The 23,246-nt window shown below is 42.0% G+C and overlaps 2 protein-coding genes across 4 annotated transcripts in view; one reads left to right on the plus strand and one right to left on the minus strand.

Annotated features, from left to right (window-relative positions):
* METAP2 (methionyl aminopeptidase 2) overlaps positions 1 to 16,432 on the plus strand; it is a 29,285-nt gene extending 12,853 nt beyond the window's left edge. Inside the window, exons 3-11 of the mRNA XM_060245217.1 lie at positions 1,693 to 1,758; positions 3,263 to 3,365; positions 5,386 to 5,547; positions 11,918 to 12,099; positions 12,206 to 12,300; positions 12,396 to 12,492; positions 12,769 to 12,872; positions 14,047 to 14,162; positions 15,737 to 16,432. Coding sequence (XP_060101200.1) covers positions 1,693 to 1,758; positions 3,263 to 3,365; positions 5,386 to 5,547; positions 11,918 to 12,099; positions 12,206 to 12,300; positions 12,396 to 12,492; positions 12,769 to 12,872; positions 14,047 to 14,162; positions 15,737 to 15,989 — 1,178 coding nt within the window. The 3' untranslated portion in view covers positions 15,990 to 16,432. The remainder of the gene's footprint in view (positions 1 to 1,692; positions 1,759 to 3,262; positions 3,366 to 5,385; positions 5,548 to 11,917; positions 12,100 to 12,205; positions 12,301 to 12,395; positions 12,493 to 12,768; positions 12,873 to 14,046; positions 14,163 to 15,736) is intronic.
* A 2,637-nt stretch (positions 16,433 to 19,069) lies between these two features.
* The window catches only part of USP44 (ubiquitin specific peptidase 44), a 31,445-nt gene continuing 27,268 nt past the window's right edge, over positions 19,070 to 23,246 (minus strand). For all 3 annotated transcript variants that reach the window (XM_060245212.1, XM_060245213.1, XM_060245214.1), the window contains exons 5-6: positions 19,910 to 20,115; positions 19,070 to 19,660 (exon numbers count right to left, since the gene is read on the minus strand). In XM_060245212.1, the coding sequence (XP_060101195.1) occupies positions 19,476 to 19,660; positions 19,910 to 20,115 (391 nt within the window). In that variant the 3' untranslated portion in view covers positions 19,070 to 19,475. The remainder of the gene's footprint in view (positions 19,661 to 19,909; positions 20,116 to 23,246) is intronic.

Raw genomic sequence — 23,246 nt, forward strand, 5'->3', positions numbered from 1 at the left:
CGCTAACTCAGCTTAGAAGGAACACTGTTCATGACTACTGTGTAGAACCACTATGGCCTTATTGAAATCGGTAGGATTTCAGAGAAAATTAGAGTTGTGGACCTCAAACTTTGCCTTAATTTGTCATATATAGGGACTTCTTAGTGAATTGTAAGACAAAGAAACATTTATTTAAGAGCATGCATCTGAAGGTTCGGGATCCTTAGTTACTACAAAGGGTGAGTGTGGACTGGGAAAATGGACGTTTATCCTGGTTCATGGTTTGTGGGATTTCAGAAGCCACAAACCTTCCCACTTACCGAACCAGTTTATTTCATGAGGTTTCTGATGTGGTAGAACGTCTCCCCCATGGGCTAGAGGCGCCAAACTAGCAGCAAGTCTCCAGCTGATTCTTCTGTTCTTTCAAAGAAAGATAGTCTACCTTCTTTCCTTCTGATCCTGTGATTCTTAACTTCCGGATGTCCTGGGGTCCCCCTTTTTGTCCTGGCCTATCTTTGACTGCCCCACAGGCCAATTTCCCAGAACTCCCACTGCTTCTGTCAAAAGGATATTGCTCCCCTTTTTCCTTCTGACCCTGTGATCCTTGATTTCTGGGCCTCCTGGAGTCCTTTTTGACGTGGCCTCATCTGCTGGCCTCCCTCTGGCTGCCCCACAGGCATTTCCCATAACTCCTGCTGCTTCTATCAAAAGGAGATAGTCCTCCCCCTTTTTCGTACCAGCCCTGCAATCCTTGACATCTGGGCCGCCCTTTTTGGCCTGGCCTTACTTCTGACCCTTCCTCTGATTGCCCCAGGGGCCAGTTTTCTAAAGTTTCTGCTGCTTCTATGAAAAAGAGATTGCCTTCCCCTTTCTTTCTTGAGCCTCAGATCTCTGCTTCCTCTCTCCCCTGTGCCACTGCCTCCAGAGCACAGCCCTCTTCCACCTCTCCCTCACCTCCTGCCATCCCTGACCCAGGCTCTTTCACACAAGGGCCACTTTTGTTTGATGTTTGCAGGGCCACTGTTGGTTTTTCCAGAGCTGCAGAAGGGCAGAAGTTCACCCCCCTGTTGCTTTGACAACAATTAATTGATCAACACCAGTGTGTCTGCCTCATGAACCTCCGTAAAAACCATGGAGGTTAATTGCAGGTGCAATCACATGACCCTTGGCTCACAAACTGAGGTGATTTTTGTAATGAATGTAGGTTTGTGACTAGGTCCATGCCTATCCCTAGTACTACTTTGAGTGGCATCATCCACTTTGTGTGTGTACTCATAACAAGTGGTTCAAAAGACTCAGCCTTCCCAGAGGCCACACAATGGCACTTCAATAACAGCACCATTCACATTTCATGCTGCAGGTACATAGCTCTGCAATCCAGAATATTTTCTTCAGAAAGTGAGCAGGACAGCATCACAGCTTAATAGTCCTGTTGGCACAACTTGGTGTGCTATAGTTACAGAGCAAAGTAGCACTAAAAGTTTGAAGTGTCCCCCTCATCCAGTTAGACTTCTGCAAGAAAGCCCTATATAGTGAGATGCTCTTATAGCATGCAGTTTGAGTGAGGTTGGTCAGGCTGCAATGATACAGCTTTGAGTGTAGCTGTTAGCCAACCCAGTGGTAACTGCATTTTTTTCTTTTATAACACTAGAAGTATGTCTAGCTGTACTAGCTCTGCTGCCTTATTGTTTCTCTGTGTTTTGTCTTCTGTAGATGGAGAAGGTGATGGTGATGGTGCAGCCGGAAAGAAAAAGAAGAAGAAGAAAAAGAAGAAAGGACGTAGGTGTTGGTTGTATTTGAATTGTGTGGTCATGTTTTGGGTCCTTTTTGTGAGGATTATCCAGAATTAAGCTTTGATGGTCTTAAAAGTGCAGCTGAACTCAAACTTTGTTCTGTTGCTGTAAACCAAGTCAGATAATTAGTCCATCTAGTCCAGTCCTGTCTTAATTGGATTAGCAGCAGGGAGTGATTCTCACATATCTTTCCCAGCTGTGCCATGTGAGATCCTTTTAAGAGGAAATATTCACAGTTAAACTTGGGTCCTCTACTCGCAAAATATATTGTTCCACTGAGTTGGGGCTCTTCTCCAGTTAACTTTTCAGCATTGTAAAAAGGGGACATAGAAATACTTTACAAAGTGTTTTCCAAGAATCGTCCCTAGCCGATTTGCCTTGTACATAACTACCAGAGCCAAGAAAACACAAACCCTTAGCAGCTCTCAGTCGTCTAGCTAGTGGGTGGATTTGTATGTGCTTGCTCTTCTACTCTGGAGGCCTTCTTACTGCAAGGAGTTACAAGCTTCCATTAGCTATGAACTGGATCAAGTATATAGTGTCAAGTGGATTTTTTTAACATGTCTTCTGACATTTGATAGAGGGAAAATCAAATAATCTCATGTATTATGGTACCATGAATCACTGCATGAGTCTTCCTCTTATCCCCAGCTTGCTGTAGGTTCTTCTCCACTTGCTTATTTTTATTTAAAATAAAGTCACTGTTTGCCAAAAAATATATAGTACTTTTCAGACAGCCCTCAAAGCAATTTGTCTTCTTCACTTAAACTGTAATATTCTAACATCTCTGTCTTGTTTCTTAGCCCTTACTGGACTGACTTGTGATAGTTTCTGAAGCATAATATACTACTATACAGATTATAGCAGGGGTTTGGTTGGGTTTTTTGGTTGACATTTTTTTATAGAATGCTTACATATTAATACTCATGCTTTGCTTCAGTATTATTTTTAGACTTTTGGTTGGTTTGACAACCCTAATTCATATTGCATTGTTCATTGAAAGTTCCATCCTGTCGATTGTATTGACTCACTATGTTGTAAGGTACCTTGAGTCAAAGTAAGAAAAGCAGACTATAAATAATGGCGTTTACTCTCATCCTCACCTTTAAAGATTTAACATATGGAGATGTGGGGAGCAGACTGAAAGTTGAATAATTTTAGTGCCTAACCACAATTTTTTTAAAAGAGCCAGTGAATCTTCAGTACCTGTCCATGTTAATCGGATTTATCCCAGGGAATATGTGTTGGCATATATGCACAGATATTATGGCTATTCGTTGCATGCAAAGCACAGGTCTTGCTCTTCTTTGTGATTATAAAATGCACTCAGAGAATTGGCTAGGTTGTTGGAGAACATCCTGGCATGTTTTCTGTTTTGGGGGTCTGAGCCAGACAGGAGGCATGGCTTCTTTATTTTGCTCATATTTTAAAAGTGATAGAATTTGATGTTGCAGTATAAGAAAATCCAAGTTCTGCATTTCATCTAACAGCTAAAGTCCAGACAGATCCTCCATCTATTCCAATATGCGATTTGTTTCCCAGTGCAGTATTTCCAAAAGGTGAAGAATGTGAGTATCCACCAACACAAGATGGGTATGTATCCTGTTTGAAGTTTTAAAATGCACAGGGCAACAAATTGACAACATATCTTCATATAGATATTGCAGTATACTGCGGCGTTTACTGTTGTTGATGCCACCAATTTTGGTTAGTCTGTCAGACTAAGTAACAAATCCTGGTTTGTGCATAAACCTTTGTCTCCTTTTTGCATGTGTTCTGGCAGGAAGGTCATTCTCCTTATATTCGTGTCTCTTTGGCTAAACAGCTGAGAAGGGAACACTTTTCAACAAACTCTGGGTTGTGAGTTCAGGCTTAACAACAAATGGACATTAGTACAAACTCTGGTTAACAAAGAAATTACAAACTCTAATTAGAAGTCCCTGTTTGCTAGCTTTTAGACATCACAAGTAAACAAGGTTTGATCAAACCACAGTTCAGAAACTACAGTTCCATCATTGTGATTTTTTTTAAAAAAACTGCTCAGAAATATTTCCCAAATGGCCATTCTACCCCCTGCTCCAAACAGCCACATTATAACACCTTGCTTTTTATATTTTACAGTTTTCCATTCCTTTAATAACAAGTTTTGAAGTATAGTATTCTTTTAAATTCAGTGCATCTATGAGAGTTCTCCATATTTTGATATCTTCCTTTTCCAGGAATTAAGATTGTGGGGATTTGCCTTCCTGACTGTCCCAACAATTAAAGATGCTCATTTGATTGGGTACATGAGAGAGGGATGGCCTTTTCCATGACATCCAAACAGTTATGGAGCAACCTCAACAGGGACGTGTGTCTGGCTCCTTCATTGTCACTGTTCAGGAGGAAGTTGAAGACAGTTTTATTTAGAACTGCATTTTTGATTTAGTTTTTATTATTGGCAGTCCTATTTGGAGTTTTTAAACTGTGACTTGAATGGTTTTTATAATTGTTTATTGTGGGGTTTTTGTGTTTTATTTATATTGTAAGTAGGGATTGGCATGAACCTCATCATGAACCTAATTTCTTGATGAACATTGCCGAGTTCATGAGCTGAGGATTCTGCAATCTTAGTAAACCTCCAAGTTTTTGCAGAGAAGTTCATGTGGTTTGTGTCAGTGGTTCATGCGCACTTGAACTTGCCACTTGGACTTCACTCATGTGTGGCTTTTGCAAGATCTTTCCCTCTTCCATTCTGCTGGCCTCAGGGAGTTGCCCCCAGCAGAGGAGAGGGAGGGAAGATCCCATCTTCCCCATAGTGCATCACAAAATGGACTGGTTCACTCAACAGGGAGGTCTGCGAAGGTTTGTGGTTCATGTGACCACACAAACTGGGATGAACTGGCATTTTCCCAGTTCATGCTCATCCCTAATTGTAAGCCACCTCAAGTTCCACAAGGGAGAAAGGGGACTAATAAATGTTTTCAGTAAATAAATGTAGCTATCCTTAATGAAGTAAGACTATCATGTTAGCATACTCCTTTTTTTTTGCATACAGGATAGGTATGGATTTCAGGGGCAGTTTTTAAGATGCTACATACATAACTAACTCTGGATTTTCCCAGTGTTGGAAGGCCTAAGGCCTTTGCTTGGAAAAACCAGTTCATGTATGTATATGTGTGACACTACCTATATATGTTGTATTTGTGGTCTTGAAGTCAATGGTAATCTAAGAAGCAGGCCCTCAGTGCTTTCACTTCAACTGTTTAATTTGTTTTTCACAAGCCTAGGATCTCTCCTTTATGGCTCTTAGGGTGCCATGGCCTTACACACTGGAACCCATCTTTAACACACTTGCCAAACTCCACTTCAGCAGGTTAAAAAATAGGAGATTCTGTGATGGCACCTTAAGTGTAAATTAACAGCAAGCATTAATAACATACACATGCCTTCTTGACTATTCTTAATTAAATAAAGATGAAGAACTTGAATTGATATTTCTCTTTGAAAAATGAACTTTGAAGCATTTTTTTTTCCTGGTAAATTGAAGCTTAATACCTGCTTACTTTTTAGTCATCTAAATTCTGATTATATGCTGTGGTGACATCCGCCTGACTTTGCTTATATATTAAAGGCGAACTGCTGCTTGGAGGACTACAAGTGATGAAAAGAGAGCACTAGATCAAGCAAATGAAGAAGTCTGGAATGATTTCAGAGAGGCTGCTGAAGCTCATAGACAAGTGAGGAAATATGTTAGAAGTTGGATCAAACCTGGAATGACAATGATAGAAATTTGGTGAGAATAAACTATTTTATTGAAGGACTATATACAGGTGGAGTTCTTGAAGAGTTAAATCTTCATGGGTTTGATTGAATGTGCTGTTTCAGTGCACCACTCTGGTCCTCTGCCAGTCCTTGAGGCCATTGGAATGATTGCAGAGCCAGCAGATTGCACTGCTTGAACATAGCTATGTATTTTTCTCATTGTAAACAATATTCTATAATCTGTATTTTTAATTGTATAAGAGGCAAAACTAAGGTGTCAGGTAGCAGTCATAACATTGCTGCGGGTTGCTTAACAAGATACGACATTTCCCTAAGTACTTTCCTGATCAGGGCAGCAAATGCTAGTAAGAATATTGGCTTGGATCATATGAAGCGACTAGTAGTGCTTACACACTATCCTGCTTTTACCTTTCAACAGCAGTTGCCTAAGACCTCCAAAAAGCTAATGTTTAAGATTGCAGAACTGGTGTAAACAAAGCCATATGGCCTGGGGACAGCTAGACAGGCACCACTGTTGTACCTGTGGAATTTCTTGTCCAGTTGAAACACTGCTGTTGGAAGGGAAGTATGATTGTTCTCCCTAAGAGGCGGAGGACATCTTGGGTGTTTCCCACCGTCCAATCAGGGAGGCAGGAATCTTAAAAAACTTCCCCTTCCTGTGGATGTGGGAACCACCCTCCTTCCAGTTTATTTCCTGCCTCGACAGGGAGTAGCAGCGTTTAGGCTAGGTTCCTACCCTTTCTCATTACTTGCCTATCTCTTAAAAAAAAAAAAAAAAAAAGATACTTTTTCTTTCCCCTCAGTTTCTACCTTGTTGTTCATCTCCTGATATTCTACCTCAGATCTTTTTCTGCCTTCTCAATCCGTCCTTCAGTCCCTCTCAGCTTCTCTGCCTCCTTTCCCCCCCCACTTTCTTCAGCGCTTCAGAAGCGGCGCGGCTGTTTAAACTCAAGCCGCGGCCGAGCGCACAGCATTCAAGCCGCAGAGGAGAGGGAAAATGACGCGTCGGTCAAGAGACGCGTTCATGGACGACGACCTGGTTCCTGACGCCTGGCGCGGAACCGAGAGGCCCGCCTCCGGAGCCGGCATGACTTCTAAGCTTGCCTCGGCTACCGGCAACGTGCCCTGTAGGGGCGAGAAAACCCAAAGGCGAACGCAGGCGGCGCTGGTCTTCCCCAGCCACGGAGGAGGCTTCCTCGTCAGGGCTCTTCCCCACTGGCAGCGGCCATCTTGGGGAGCGCAAAAAGGCGCGAAACGGGGACAGACCTCAGCCATGCAGCTTCCAGACGCAGGAACGTCCCGATGCCAACCTCCTGGCGGGAGACTCAGTTGCAGATGTGATCCAACCTGCGCTGGAAGCCACGCAGACCTGCCAGCCCCAGTCGGGCTTGGGTAACGTACCCTTTATGGGGCCCTCCTTTTTTACTGAGTTTCTTGAATCAATAAAGCAGACGGTGGGGGCAGCAGTCAGGGCATCTGGCCATAGGAGACCCAGGTCCCCCAGGTCCAGTTCCCCCTCCAGATCACCTTCTCCAAAGAGGTCCAGAGGTAGCTCCAGCCACCATAGGGCTTCAAAGAAACCTCTGCTCTGTGACCAGATGGAGAGCGAAAGATCCATTTCTGAGACCCACTCTCATGATTCCTATGGGGGAGATCGGGAGGAGGGCGAATTCTTATCTGATGAGGAGATAGAGGACGTTGCAGTTCCGGAACCCTCATCACGGTTTTTTCAAGGCAGAAGAGTTCCAACCTCTTTTAGCCAAGGTGCTGTCTGCTCTAGACTTACAAGCATCACCCGAGGAGCAGGAGTCTCCCCACCCACTAGCCAACCCCAGAAACAAACCCAAGGGAAATACGGAGTTTTTCCCCAGATTCAGATCCTCTGAAAAGGTTTTTCCCTTCCCTGAGTTCTTTGAGCGTCAGTTGAAATCTGAGTGGGCCAAACCTAGTACCAACAGACAGGTACCCAATTCTATCAAGAAGTTCTATGAATTACCTGCCTTTGCTAACGATATGCTGCAAGTACCATTGGTGGATGCACCAATCGCAGCCTTACAGTCTGTTAGCCTAACAGCCTTACAGTCTGTTAGCTGAGGATGGCCATGGCTAGGTGCGAGACAACTGGGACAAAAAGATAGACTTGGCCTTGAAGAGGAGCCACGAAGCTACGGCTCTGGCCATCAAGGCAGCTGCGGCCACCTCTATAGTTTCCAGAGCAGCGATCGTCTGGACAAGACGGCTTACTCAGCTACTGCCGGACGTGGATAAACGGGTCCTGGAAGGTACCAGCAGACTCCTTAGGGCCTCCGAATTTTCAGCGGATGCCTCATTGGATGCCCTCACTTTCTCCGCTAGAGCAATGGCATCAAGCACTGTAGCAAGGCGGGGGTTATGGCTCCGGGCTTGGCCGGCAGACGTGCACTCAAAGTCCATCGTGTCAGCATACCCATTCCAGGGAGAAAAGCTATTTGGAAACACCCTGGATAAGATCCTGGTGGAAACACGGGATAAGAAAAAGGCCATGCCCAAGTATCTGCGCCGCTCCGATAAGAGAAGCTTCGGGTCTGGTTCCTTTCGTGCCTCCTCCAGCTTCTCCAAACCAAAACAGGACTTCAGAAGAACAACCTGGGGACAGTCCAAACAGAGTTTCCAAAAGGGCTTCTCCAATTCACGATTCCAGAGGAATCAGCCCGATAGGTCCGACAAATTTGAGAAGGGCCCCAAGCCCAACAAAGCATGACTGGAATTCTATTCCAGTGGGGGGCCGTCTACTACACTTCCAGCAGGCGTGGGCGGCCTCAAGGGTCGATGCTTGGACGTTGGAAATTGTTTCATGGGGTTACCCCATAGAATTCAAAGGGCACCTCCTGTTCGTTACTTGGTGTCTCCTCTTCGCTCAAACCCAGAACAAAAAAGCATCACCCTCAAAGCAATTCAACATTTGCTGCAAATTGCAACGATAGAACCTGTTCCTCCATTGCAGAGAGGTCAAGGCGTCTATTCCATCTTCTTCACGGTGCCCAAGAAAAACGGGGGCTGGAGAGCGATTCTAGACCTGAAATTTTTTAAACAGACATATCAACCTCCGTCACTTCAGGATGGAGTCCATCAAATCTATAACGGAGTCCCTGCACCATCAGGACTACATGTCTTCTCTGGGCCTAACAGAGGCATATCTGCACATTCCAATCCTCCCAGCACATCGCAAGTTTCTTCGTTTTTTGCGTAAATGGGACTCACTACCAATTCAGAGCCTTACCCTTCGGCCTGGCGACGGCACCACGGGTGTTCACCAAGGTGTTGGTGAACCTGATTGCAATCCTCAGACAGAGAGGGATACAGGTGCACCCCTTCCTCGACGACCTGCTGATAAGATCCTCGTCGAGGGAGAGTGCGGAGCAGGACGTTATACACACCATATCCTGTCTTCAACAACACGGGTTCATAATCAACATTCCCAAGAGTCATTTACAACCGTCCCAGAGGCTACAACATCTGGGTATGGTCATCGACACAAGGATGAATTCTGTTTTCCTCCCAGAAGACAAGATACTGAGGACCAAGGCATTGGTGCTCCAGTTAGTGCGGGAACCATTGTCATCTCTCCAGACCCTGGCACGACTTATGGGTCTTCTAGTCTCAAATCTGGAGGCGCTTCAATGGGGTCGCTTTTCACACCAGACAACTTCAGATGTTTTTGCGCCCTTATCAGATCCAGATCATGGAGAAGCGCCCTATGTCGTTGTCTGTTCCCAAGAAGGTCAAGGAGAGTCTCCTGTGGTGGACAAAGGACCACAACCTGCGTCAGGGGAGAACGTTCCTCGTAGAGAAGGAAATACAGCTCCTTTCGGACGCCAGACTTTCAGGTTGGGGGGCGACCCTCAACGAGATACCTACCCAGGGCCAGTGGACACCTGAGGAGGCGAGTCTTCCCATCAACCTTCTGGAACTCCGTGCGAACGGACAATATCGCTGCCAAGGCCTATTTAAACAATCAAGGGGGGTCCAGGTCGACTTCCCTTCGCAAGGAGGCCGTGAAACTGTTCGAATGGGCGGAGAGACATCTAAAGTCCATAAGGGCGGAGCATATCAAGGGGACTTGCAATATCAAGGCGGACTGGCTCAGCCGGGAGAGCATTCAATCGGGAGAGTGGTCTCCCAACAAGAAGCTTTTCTTAACGCTTCGGCCCGCCGGTGTTGGACCTCTTTGCGTCTTCTCAGAACCACCAGCTTCCTCAATTCTACACGAGGTACTACCACTACCAAGCGGAGGCCACGGACGCATTAACTTCTCCCTGGCCGCAAGGCCTTCTATACGCCTTTCCCCCAATCCCGATCATTCCGAGGTTGCTCAGAAGGATCAGGCTGCTAAGGGCCAACGTCATTCTGGTTGCTTCCTGGTGGCCGCGACGTCACTGGTTCTCATCAATCCAACAGATGTCAGTAGCGGAGCCGCTTCACTTACCAATCTGTCCAGACATGCTGTTACAGGGCCCGGTGTGGCATCCTCATACAGACTGGCTGAGGTTGACCGCTTGGAGGTTGAACGGCGCTCTCTCCTAGATCTTGGTTATGCAAGTGACGTGACGATCACCATCCTAGCATCCAGAAAAAGCTCCACAACGCGGATCTACGACATGTCCTGGAAAGCCTTCCACAGATGGTGTCGGAGAAAAGCCGTGGACCCGTTGCATCCTTCTGTCCCCAAGATCCTACAGTTCCTTCAGGACGGTCTCCATTCTGGATTGAAGCCAGCTACCCTCAAACGTCAGGTGGCAGCCTTATCCTCAGTTCTCCAGCAGGTGGACGGCGTGGACCTCTCATCTCACCCCCATATTCGACGCTTCCTTAGAGGAGCCTCCATGAGTTCTCCACCACAAGTACATCGGTTTCCTACCTGGAGATTGAACCTGGTACTCTCGGCCCTAACAGGTCCTCCTTTCGAGCCCTTAAGTTCTGTATTCCTAAAGTTCATGCGTATGAAGACCATCTTTCTGGTGGCAATAACATCGGCCAGAAGAGTTTCAGAGATCGGGGCCTTATCGGTTAAGAGGGAACTGTGTGTGTGTTCCACAAGGACAAGGTGGTCCTCTATCCGGACCCTACCTTCCAACCGAAGGTCTCTTCTAGATTCCATCAGAGTCAAGAGATCAACTTACCATCCTTCTGTCCGGATCCCAAGCATCCCAAGGAGCGCACATGGCATACCTTAGACGTGCGAAGAGCAATTAAGGTCTATCTTACAAAACTGAATCTATCCGAAAATTAGACTTCATGTTCATTAATATAGCGGCTCCTAGACTGGGACAGAAGATGTCCAAATCAGCAATTAGCTACGCCATCAAGCAGTGTATATCGGAGGCGTATAAGGCGTTAAACCTTCAAGTACCACCAGGGATCACTGCACACTCAACCAGGAGTGCGGCCACCAATGCTGCCTTCAACAGGAATGCCTCCATAGAGGAGGTGTGCAAGGCAGCTACGTGGGCATCTATCTCCACTTTCATCCGACACTATAAGTTGAACGCATATGTGTCGGCGGACGCAACTTTGGCAGACGAATCCTGCAACACGTGCTGCCTGAGTAGGACGATCCCACCCTGTATGACATACTGCTATGGGAGCACCCAAGATGTCCTCCGCCTCTTAGGGAGAACGACCCTTGGCACTTACCGTGAGGGGTCCTTCTCCTAAGAGGACAGGAGGACATCTTGCCCTCCCCTTCTTCTATCGTCCTACCCTGGGCAGCATCTATGTATCTGGATCTAACTTCTTCTCCTGTAGTCTCACCTACAGCTGTTGATTACTCTTTAACACAGGCTACCTGTAGTTTACATGTTTTTTCTCAGTTTCTATACGAGTTTATTTCAGTCGGTTTGGGAGGCTCATGCCAAGTTTTTGTACCGACCACCAGTTAGCTCACCTTTTTTCATAGCAGCGATGGTTGCAAGAGTTCTTTACTGCTTCTCGGAGTCACCCGAACTGGAAGGAGGGTGGTTCCCACATCCACAGGAAGGGGAAGTTTTTTAAGATTCCTGCCTCCCTGATTGGACGGTGGGAAACACCCAAGATGTCCTCCTGTCCTCTTAGGAGAAGGACCCCTCACGGTAAGTGCCAAGGGTCGTTCCCATTTCTGTCCTCCCATAGCAGCACCTGCACTCTGGATTTTTATCCATGCCAGTCCTGCCACTGCCAGAGCTGGTGTTCTTGAGGTCTCAAGGCTATTGGGGAAATGCAGGGAAGGGGAAAGAACTACTATGCAAGCATCCTTGTGGTTGCGGTTGTACTGAGACTGTTGTCTACTCTGTAGCAAAAGAGGAAAAAAATGAAATTGGCTTGGAAAACACTGCTAAAAGCTCTTTTATGTTTGCCCTTCCTAGTGAAAAATTAGAAGATTGTTCCCGGAAGTTGATCAAGGAGAATGGCCTAAATGCTGGGCTTGCATTTCCCACAGGATGTTCTCTCAATAATTGTGCAGCCCACTATACTCCCAATGCTGGAGACCCAACTGTATTACAGTATGATGATATCTGCAAGATAGATTTTGGAACACATGTTAGTGGTAAGTGTCTTCTTGCTTGTCATGCAGTTGGGCAGCTTGGTTGAAGGCAAATTATTTAACTTCTGTCTGATGGCAAATTATTTGTTTAACTTCTGTCTTATTTCAGGTCGAATTATTGACTGTGCTTTTACTGTGACATTCAATCCAAAATACGACAGACTGTTAGAAGCAGTAAAAGATGCAACAAATACTGGAATAAAGGTATACTCATCAGGGAAACTAACTTAGTAATTATCTTTGTAATTTGTGAGAAATAATTTTTCTTCAATTTCATCTTTGTCCTTTTTGTGTTATAGTGTGCTGGGATAGATGTTCGTCTTTGTGATGTTGGAGAGGCCATTCAAGAAGTTATGGAATCTTATGAAGTTGAAATTGATGGCAAAACTTATCAAGGTGAATTTCCTACTTTGTCTACTACATGTGATTAACCCAAAAGTATTCATTTGAGTTGTGTATTAATTTAAGATGTATTGATGCAGCCATTTATGAATGTTGATTACAGTTGTCAGTCCCAATGTAAATATTGTGAGAATGGTTCTCAAAATATTTGGGTTTTTACATTAAATATAATTTTTAAAAATTATACTCTAGATTCCAGATTTGAAGTTAATTAATTATAATAGAAATATTGTTTAAATATATTTTGTTTTGCATTATTGTCTATAACAGTGAAACCAATTCGCAATCTGAATGGACACTCTATTGGACAGTACAGGATACATGCAGGTAAAACAGTGCCCATTGTGAAGGGAGGAGAAGCAACAAGGATGGAAGTAAGTGCATTATCCTTACTCTTTCATTTTGTGTATGTTCACTTAGTAGTGAGTCCCACGGAGTTCAGTGGCACTTACTCCAAAGAAATGATACATGTGATTGTCACCTTTTGATAGTAAAAATATTGAACATACTTTTAGTGGAAACAATTCATGATTTACACTGCTGCCTTTTAAACTTCTGCAAAATACTGCTTTTTTTTGCCCCCCCCCAAGACTTGTGAATGGTGAATATGGCCTCTATATGTAAAGCTTACTTTAAAAAAACAAAAACAATTCCCCACATAGATTGTGGCCTTAAATTTAATTGAAATCAGTTGTGCATTAAATGTGAGTAAGTTCATCAGAAGAAACTGTAGCTCTGTATTAAGGCCTGCACTAGGAAGAAATATAGAATTGTAGCCATTTTGTTTGAACTGTAAAAAGTCAGTGAGATTGTTGTGATAAGCTAACAAATATTTGTTCTAAAATTTATATATCACTTTCCTCCTGATCAAAGAGAATCAAAGCAGCTTACATAATTTTAAACAAAGAGAATCTCCTACCATCTTATGGCTCTCCAGAAATAACCCACTGCTCATAGAATTTATCCAGTTTATTAACAATTTTTTTGTATGGTTACCATTGGTAAACTAAATGTTTGACATATCACTGCCCCTCTTGCTAATGTGATTCATAGTATAGAAAATTACTTTAGTTAACCAGGCATGAGCCTTTGGCCCAAAAAATTGGTCCTGAAGCTGCCTGAATGGGAGTTTGCTTAGGAACCACAGATAAGGCACTCACAACGCCAGGGCTTAATGCACTGACAAGTTAAATTCAGTTGTGCTAACTATTGGCAGTGCGTTTGATCAGACTATTCAACTTGATGGCATATAGTAGAAGATCACCCTGGGCAAATCTTGGGAATCTCTGATTTAAAGGACCTATGTGCATTGTATATTTTGCATGTGTGCTACTTATCTCTGCTGTGTGTGATCTTGCAGCTTTATAGTTGAGAAATTTCAGTAAATGAGGCAATGCTGGTTTGTAGCAAAACAGTATTAGAACACCTGCCACAAAAGCAATCAAGCAGATTATGGCATAATGTTTTTGGGCCAGACTGCATGTTTTCAGATGCAAATAACATTTGAGGGTAATCATAGTTATAGTCTGTTTATTTGTTTTACTTTAGGAGGGAGAAGTGTATGCTATAGAAACATTTGGCAGCACAGGAAAAGGTGTTGTTCATGATGATATGGAATGTTCTCATTATATGAAGAACTTTGATGTTGGACATGTGCCAATAAGGTTAGTTCTGCTTTTATTACATACCTGAATAATTCAAGACTCAGAAAGAACAGTAAATATTGAACATAAAACAGTCAGTATGTCCTTAATGTATGGTTCTATTGCCCCATCTCAAAGTACTTATCATAGAGCTGGAAAAAAGCACAGAAAATCGCAACCTAAAATATTAAGAGTTGATTGAACTTTTCCTACAAGGCTATGAAATGTCTAGAATTTTGGAAGAATTTAAGAGATTAGATCTATCAGCATCTAGTGAAAAGATTCTCATTTCACTATGATAGTGAAATAATTATTTTTATGTTCACTAACAGTTGCTCATTGTACCAGTGTTGCATCTGTGCCCTGCTTGTAGGCTTCTCCCAAAGCATGACTGACGATTGTGTGAAACAAGATGTTGTTCTAGCTGGACTGATGTTTTTAACTAGATAATGTTTTTACAAAACACTTCAGGTGTAATTGTAAACATACTATTAACATAAAGAGTGTACTTTAGTTTTTAACTCCAACTTATTCACATGATTTACACTCTGCATTTTTCCCCAATGGGGAGTCAGAGCAGCTTACATTGTTCACTCCATTTTATCCTTACAAGAACCCTGTGAGGTATGATAGATGAAATGTATAGCAAATTTTCATGGGAGAGCTGGGATTCAAACTGAAGTCTCCTAGATCCTAATCTGATGTTCTAGCCACTGTGCCATGCTGACCCTCAACAAAATGCACATAATTGTCTACAGTCATATAAGAATTTTACATTATTGGAACTTCCTAAGCAGGCGTACAGATATTATCTTAAGCAGTTTATGAATACCATTCTGTAAATTCTCATATTTGATACTTATATCTTTCTTGTATGGTAGGCCAGGCCAGGCTAAGAAAAAGGGACTCTGGCCCAACATCAGCCAGTGAGCTTCATGGCAGAACAGGGGTTTGAAATTGAGTCTCCCTTTCAAACAATAGCACTTTTTCAGTTCTGCTAGGTCTTAACTGCTACTGGGTCTCTCCCTCTGCAGACAGATTAATTTCATGGGCTACTTTTCCAGAACGGAAAGCCTTTATCATTGGGAAGGTATATTAGAAAGCTAGCGATTGAAACAACTGGTAGAGAGGTGAGAGTGGAGAACTAACTTCTGGATCAACATTCTCAAACTTCTTTTCAAACAGTTCTAGCAAGTCTCAACAGATGCTGTGGTATTTGAAGGTTAATTATGTAAAACAGCAAGCAAAAAAGCGACTACATTTCAGTCACTGGTTTTAATTAAATGTAGTACATTTGAAACGTGTATTCAGGATCTTTTAAAATTCTAAGTGCGCTTGCTTTCTCTAGCTTCTTGTGTTTTAGAATTTAAATAAATGTCATGTTAAAAGTTCAGTGAATCTATAATACAGAAGAAATGAAAGTTTGTTTTATTCTGAAGTTTTCAGTTTATATAAATATTGATAATTAATAATATAATGTAAAAATGGCTTCTCTTCCTCAGAATTCTTTCTTAACAGCTGTCTTAATTTCAGAAGCCAATGTTTCTTTTGCCCCAGCCTTTCTTCCTGCTAATTCAATGTACTCTTTGTTCTAGGCTTCCAAGAGCAAAACACTTGCTGAATGTTATCAATGAAAATTTTGGCACTCTTGCCTTCTGCCGCAGATGGCTAGATCGTCTGGGAGAAAGTAAATACCTAATGGCTCTGAAGAACCTGTGTGACTTGGGTATAGTGGATCCATACCCTCCACTATGTGATATTAAAGGCTCATACACAGCACAGTTTGAGCATACCATATTATTGCGCCCAACATGCAAAGAAGTTGTCAGCAGAGGAGACGACTATTAATTTCAAGGCCATTACCTCACCTGTGTACTCTAGGCTATGTTGGGACACATTATGCCTGAATAAATTTGCAGTCTGTTTTAACAGTGGACCCAATGTGATCTTTCCATGTTCAGAAAGAGAGGAATTTAATCAAATATAACTAACCAAGGAAAAACACCTTTGGGGGCCTCTAGAATATTTCAGAAGTTACTTCTATTTTTTCTTTTCTGGGAAATATGCTATAAAATGCAACTTTGAGTTTGGAATGAGTTATACATATTGTTTGGAACATGTTTGAGAAAAGGCTTTTCAAATATTTATATTACCATATTCCTACCTGAATGCTTTGAATGACTACACCTGATCTCTGCAACTAAGTTGTCTCTGGTATTGCCTTTTAAAATTCCTGGAATCCATTTTGTAATAAAATAAAATAAATACAGATTTTCATATCTAAAACTAAAGTTGCTTTAAAAAGTCTGTTATAACCCTAGGCAACCACTGTAAAATACCCTGTTTTGTTGTATCTGAACACAAGGAGTGGTCCAAATTTCTGATGTCTTCCTTTGACTCATGAAGCCATCATCTTTTTGTTCTAGATCACACAGGCTTGATCTTTATAAAACTAGCTTAAACCACAAACTTACAACATTTAAGTTAGTGTATCAAAGCTTTGTTGATATTTCTTCACTACATTCAGAAATAACTTTTCATTAGAACACTTTTTGAAATCTTGAAAACTCAGTTCTGTACCCACCTAGTATCAGTAAAATCAAAACACCCACCTTAGCTCCTGAGCTGAGAAGCATACAGTTAGTGCTAAGCAAACAAGTGAGCAGAAAACATCATAGAAGTAACCTATACTACTATAATAAACAGTAATATGAATACATATTGTATCTTCTTAGGATGTGTTCGGATGGAGGTATATAAGCTGTACATTTGTATAAAATTTACTTCTGAGATTGGATCTGTATTTTTTTTCCTGTTTGCAGTACATAGCATATGACCTGGAAATTAACTTAATGTAATTGACTTAATGTAAGAAGGCCCAGTGCAGAGGAATATGCTTTTGAGATGTGGTGCTGGAGAAGAATCTTGAGAGTCCCTTGGACTGCAAGAAGATCAAATCAGTCCTAAGGGAAATCAACCCTGACTGTTCCCTGGAAGGTCAGATGCTGAAGCTCAAATACTTTGGCCACCAAATGAGAAGGGAGCACTTACTGAAGAAGGCCCTGATGCTGGGAAAGACAGAAGGCAAAAGAAGGGACGGCAAAAGATGAGATGGCTGGACAGCGTTACTGATGTAACAAACACGAATTTGAGCAGACTTCAGAGGATGGCGGAAGGCAGGAGGGCCTGGTGTGACTTTGCCCATGGGGTCGCAAAGAGTTGGACTCAACTGAAAAACAAAATAAGTTTGAGCTTCCACCAATAGGAATTATGAGGGATATTTTTTGGCCTAGATTAGTTTTCATTAAATTGAGCAGCATACGTAATTAGATGTCCAAATTAGTTTATCACTTATTTAATCCTGAAAACTAGATATTTCAGATAGTTTACACACCAATACTAGATGGGTACAGAATATACTCTATCAAGCTTTTAGTAACTGAGTTAGGAAAAGGTACAGTAAGATTGAGATTGCAAATAGAGCAGCCTTCACAACCCTTTTAAATAGACTGAAAACCAGAAATTAGCAACAAGTATGAAGTCACTAGTATGCAAAATATAAAATCTAAACACCTAAATAATCTTGATTCTATCTATATGTAGCCTTTAGGCAGCCCTTTTCTATTTTACATTGCCAACAACTCAAGTGGGATTTGAATGACCGTGTCTGGCCCAAAGACACTCGGTGCTCTTCATAGCTGAACTGAAAAATATCTAAAATAGAAAATACAATAGGTAGCACATAGCTTTAGGTAAAGAAGCTCTGTAAAACCTGCTTTAACAACTAAAAGTAAGGATAATCGAAACTGCTACATTTTAAACTGCATTTTATAAGTAACTGTGCTACTTTTATGACCTTGCCTATTTTCTTGTAAACTATGCTTACTTTCTGTTTAATCCTTCATTCAATTTTGGTTTTAGTTCCTACCTTTCAATTCGATTTTCCCAGGTTTTTTTTTATTTTAACTAGTCTCTCCTGGCTTCTTTTCATAAAAAAAAAATCTCCTTTGTAGGCATCTTCCTTTCAGTCTTTTGTGCCAGTTAGATATGTGTGCTGCAAATACCTGAAGTAATCAAAAGGAGGGTTTGGGGGAAACTGGCCAAGACTTGTAGAGTGTTTTTTGATTGCATAAGATTCCTTGCCCTTGCTTTAGTCTGTTTGATCCTTTTTCTGTATTTCTTCCTTACTGAAGTAAGTAGGTGGTCATATATCCATTTAAATTACTGCAAGCTGCCCAATAAGTGTTTCAAAAGGGAGGGTGAAAATAGTGCCTTCTCTCAGCTGGTAATGGGTTGAAAGTTTTAAATGAGTCTTGCTTGCTGCTGCCAAGTTGTGTCTTCAATTTAATACTTGGTGTAGCTATATGCTCCCTAAACAAGCAGGATAACAATTTTCAAGTTTATTTAACTAGTGTAGGTATAGTAGTGGTCAACCCATTTCAAAAAGAGCATCAGAACCTAAGGCAACTAAAGTGTTATTAGTCTCCTGAATCCACTGGAGAAAAGATAGACAGATAGACAGATCATGCCTTTGCAAAAAGAGTTGAGAGATAGACAGCTCTTTTCAAAGTAAAATAAGTTAACCTAACTGAGTTCCCATTGCTTATCGGTTACTTGGTACAGCTCACTTGAGGGATTCATTACCACATAAATCCTTCAACCACTAACAAATATTTTCTAACCCCTGATCATTTTGAAAATTTTTATGAATGAATAAAGGATAGGTACATTAGTAAAATTACTGGCCACGAATTAACTAAAAGGATGCAGCAAGATAGTTCACAGGATTTATGCATCAATCAAGTTTCGCTAAATCTCCCTTTACCAACTGTTCAAAAGATGGCTTCTCTGGTCACTATGGCCTGGGGAAAATGAAAGGAGAAGACTGACATGAGTGAGATTCCTGCAGTAAAAAGGCAGTAGAGAAGTTTTGTATAAAATACACACGGATTTTTTTTTAATAAAAACCAGAATTACACAAAGTTGCTCACTGAAATTGTTCACCTATGCTTTCTACAACAAAAGATTAACAAAATATAAAAATGCTGAAAAACAGCTTGAGGTAAGATTTCAAAATTCAAATTGCAATTTTCTTCCAAAAATAGCTCTATCAAAATTCTAGTCACTTTGAAGTTACCTACCCTCACTATGAAGTACTAATTTATACTACACTCTTCCCAAAATGAGTGCTTAGATTAGCTAATATAAAAAGTATCAACACATACATTGTTTCACAGGACAAAATGAAGTACAGTATTGTACTCGCATGTCTCAATATATATACACAACTCAAGACCTATACACTAAAATGAGTTCTGGTTTTCTGTTACCATCTCAGCTGGAACAATTAACCTCACTGTTCAGTTGTCTTACAGGTGATAAACCAAGACATGAAGTTCTACATTGTCCATTTGCCTGAGTAACTCGTTGAGTATAAAACAAGATGTAGGCCTGGGCTTTGCATACGTCTTCCATTGTGCACATATCAAGCTTGGAATCATTACAGTGCACCCAGAATCCTGGAACAGAACAATGGAAAATTATCACTGCTTTTAGTATTCATTAAGCATCTTAAGATTTACTACCTTTTATCCCAAAGTTTTACAGAAAAAAAACTATTAAGAAGGATGATATGCAATGCCCAGATTCAGATACTGAATTCTAATCTGAAGAAATGTTATAAGGTGACACTCATTACAAGTGTTCGGGGATTCTACATGCAGTGTTAAAAAGTCATTTTAGAAAATTACTATTGTTTATATTCATACCTCCTTCTGAATTATAGCAATAAGCTGTGTAGTGGCCAGAGCCAAATCCTTTCCCATGGTGCATCACAACAGCAGATAAATCATAGATAAAACAATCCGGTGCAAAGGATTTCAGACATTCTCTGCAGCAATATGGTTCCATGTTTAGCGTCTGATCAAAGCAAACATGTACACCAATCTTCTCACGATGATTACGTCCTGACCATCTTAAAGAGGAAAAAATTAAAGGTAATTTTTATACTTCTTACAGAGGTTCTTTGATACAACTATAAGTTTTTGATACACCTAGAAGCTGGATGAAAGCTTGGGTATAGGTGATTCCTGGGTTCACATATTTGCTTAAATTGTGACAGCAAATGTGCTTCCCACAAAGCAAAGCAACTGTCATAGCGGAACAAGACAAAAATGCTACCATATTAATTTCCCATGCCTCACTGTGGAAACTCATATGACAGCCCACTGAAATGCCTTGGTGTTGATTCACCTTCAACACCTCTCCTTTCACAGCAAGTCTGGTTGACTGGTTTAAAACTATTTGTGAAACTAAGTCCCCCCCTTAATTCTGGAGCTTGACTCTCCTCTTTTAGAAAGTTCTTCAGAAGGGAATATGTTATTAGTTGTGGCTTTTGTTATCACAGTTCTGCAGCAAACAGGAAAAAAGAACTGTAATTCCTTTTGTACAACTCTGGTTCCCTTATTTATCTATTCACTTTCCATTTATATCCCACCCATTCCAAACAGACTCAGGGCGGCTGTGATCTGCCTCCAGCACCATATCTTCGACCACAATCTACTGCTAAGAGCTCCTTTGCTTGTCTAGTCCCTTGCTGCCAAAAGCCCAACCTCTCCTGTCACTGCACCTTATGAGTATCTTTGCCTCAGCCTCCCTGTCTCCTTGCCTTCTACTTGTTCATTTCTATATGTCTCCCACACATTTCCTCAGGTTCCTGGTTTTCTGTTCATTGCTTACTATCAAACCTCAGTTAGCCATGTCGACTAACTGTCGGGGGTGCTATTGGAGCCTTCTTTAAAGATGGAGGCTCAGATAGCAGCCGCTGCCAAGTCCGCATTTTTTCATCTTAGACGGGCAAGGCAGCTGGCCCCCTTTCTGGAGCGCGACGACCTAGCAACAGTAATCCATGCTACGGTCACCTCAAGGTTGGACTACTGCAACGCCCTCTACATGGGGCTGCCCTTGTCTCGGACCCGGAAACTGCAGCTGGTGCAGAATGCCGCGGCCCGGCTGTTATTGGGTCTCCCAAAGTGGGAACACATTCAGCCGGGTCTCCGGACTCTGCACTGGCTTCCAGTGATATACCGAGTCCGGTACAAGGTGCTGGTTATTACCTTTAAAGCCCTATATGGCCTGGGACCTGCCTACCTGAAGGACCGTCTCTCCCCACATGTTCCCCAGAGAGCACTGAGGTCAGGAACACAAAATCTCCTCACTATCCCTGGGCCAAAAGAAGCCCGTCTGAAAGCCACCAGGGAAAGGGCTTTCTCCGTTATGGCCCCCGTATGGTGGAATCAGCTGCCGGAAGAGGTGAGGGCCCTGCGGGACTTGGCGCAGTTCCGCAGGGCCTGTAAGACGACCCTCTTCCGGCTAGCCTATACCTAGCCTACATCTAGCTAGGATAACAACTTGAGGTAACTGGCCAGCCATCTGTTTACAGGAAACTGAATTACTCTGTTTTAATGTTTTTAACTGTTTAACTATTTAACTGTTTTATATTTGAAATTGTTTAATTTTAAGTTTGATTAATTGTTGGAAGCCGCCCTGAGCCATTCGTAGGAAGGGCGGGATATAAATCCCAAATAAATAAATAAATAAACAAACAACCTGAAGATTAAAGCCTAGGGCTCTGATTAACTTTCTCACTGCATCCCTTGTTAGTAACTTTTCCCCCTGGCCTCCATCTCTTTTATCTAAACCAGGGATGTTGAACTCATTTGCTACAAGGTCTGGATCTGATATAAATGTCACTTTGTTGGGCCCGGCCATGTGTGTCATTGAATGAAACACGAGGTAAGAACATAAGAAGAACATAAGAGAAGCCATGTTGGATCAGGCCAATGGCCCATCCAGTCCAACACTCTGTATCACCCAGTGGCCAAAAAAAAAATATATATATATATACACACACACACACACACACATACATATACACACTGTGGCTAATAGCTACTGATGGACCTCTGCTCCATATTTTTATCTAACCCCCTCTTGAAGCTGGCTATGCTTGTAGCCGCCATCACCTCCTGTGGCAGTGAATTCCACATGTTAATCACCCTTTGGGTGGAGAAGTACCTCCTTTTATCCGTTCTAACCCGACTGCTCAGTAATTTCATTGAATGCCCACGAGTTCTTGTACTGTGAGAAAGGGAGAAAAGTACTTCTTTCTCTACCTTCTCCATCCCATGCATAATCTTGTAAACCTCTATCATGTCACCCCACAGTCGACGTTTCTCCAAGCTAAAGAGCCCCAAGTGTTTTGACCTTTCTTCATAGGGAAAGTGTTCCAAACCTGTAATCATTCTAGTTGTCCTTTTCTGCACTTTTTCCAATGCTATAATATCCTTTTTGAGGTGCGGTGACCAGAATTGCGCACAGTATTCCAAATGAGACCACACCATCGATTTATACAGGGGCATTATACAGAGGTACCACAGATATAAATTTTATAAAGATGATTTTAGATTCTCAATGGCAATAGCAGGCTTTATTGGATTAGGTGTGATATGCAGAGGGTAGTAGGCATGAAGATATCAGCATTGCTAATGAGACAGGAAACCTATGTGTCTATTTGGTACAGGACAATTCAGTCCAGGAGGATGCAAAGAATAAATGGGAATACATCTGAAGAAGTGATGAATGACTCATGACAGCACATACCCTACCACAAATTTTGTTAGTCTTTAAGGCACTGTTAGACTCTTGCTCCTTTCTATTGCTATTAGAAACCACAACATTAAAAAACCAGTGGGGAAACATTTTAACCTAAGACATTCAATTGCTGAGTAGCAGTCCTCTTAGAAAGTAATTTCAAAAGGAGATTAGAAAGAAAGACTGCTGAATTGTAATGGATAATGAAGCTCAAGGCAATGCATCCTGGACTGAACTGAAACCTAGGTTTCTTCTCTCGTTATCAATGTCTGCTATTTGTCATTTGGCATCTGAAATCACTTCATTCTCCAAGATATGACAGGTGGACTCACATTTTAATCTAGCTGTATCTAAAGTAAGCAGTGACTCATAAAAGCCCATGCCCTGCCACAAATTGTGTTAATAGTTAAGCTGCTGCTGGACTGTTGTTCCCTTCCACTAATAAAGATGCAG

Source organism: Heteronotia binoei, chromosome 8, assembly GCF_032191835.1.
Source record: "Heteronotia binoei isolate CCM8104 ecotype False Entrance Well chromosome 8, APGP_CSIRO_Hbin_v1, whole genome shotgun sequence".
Taxonomy (NCBI): Eukaryota; Metazoa; Chordata; class Lepidosauria; order Squamata; family Gekkonidae; genus Heteronotia; species Heteronotia binoei.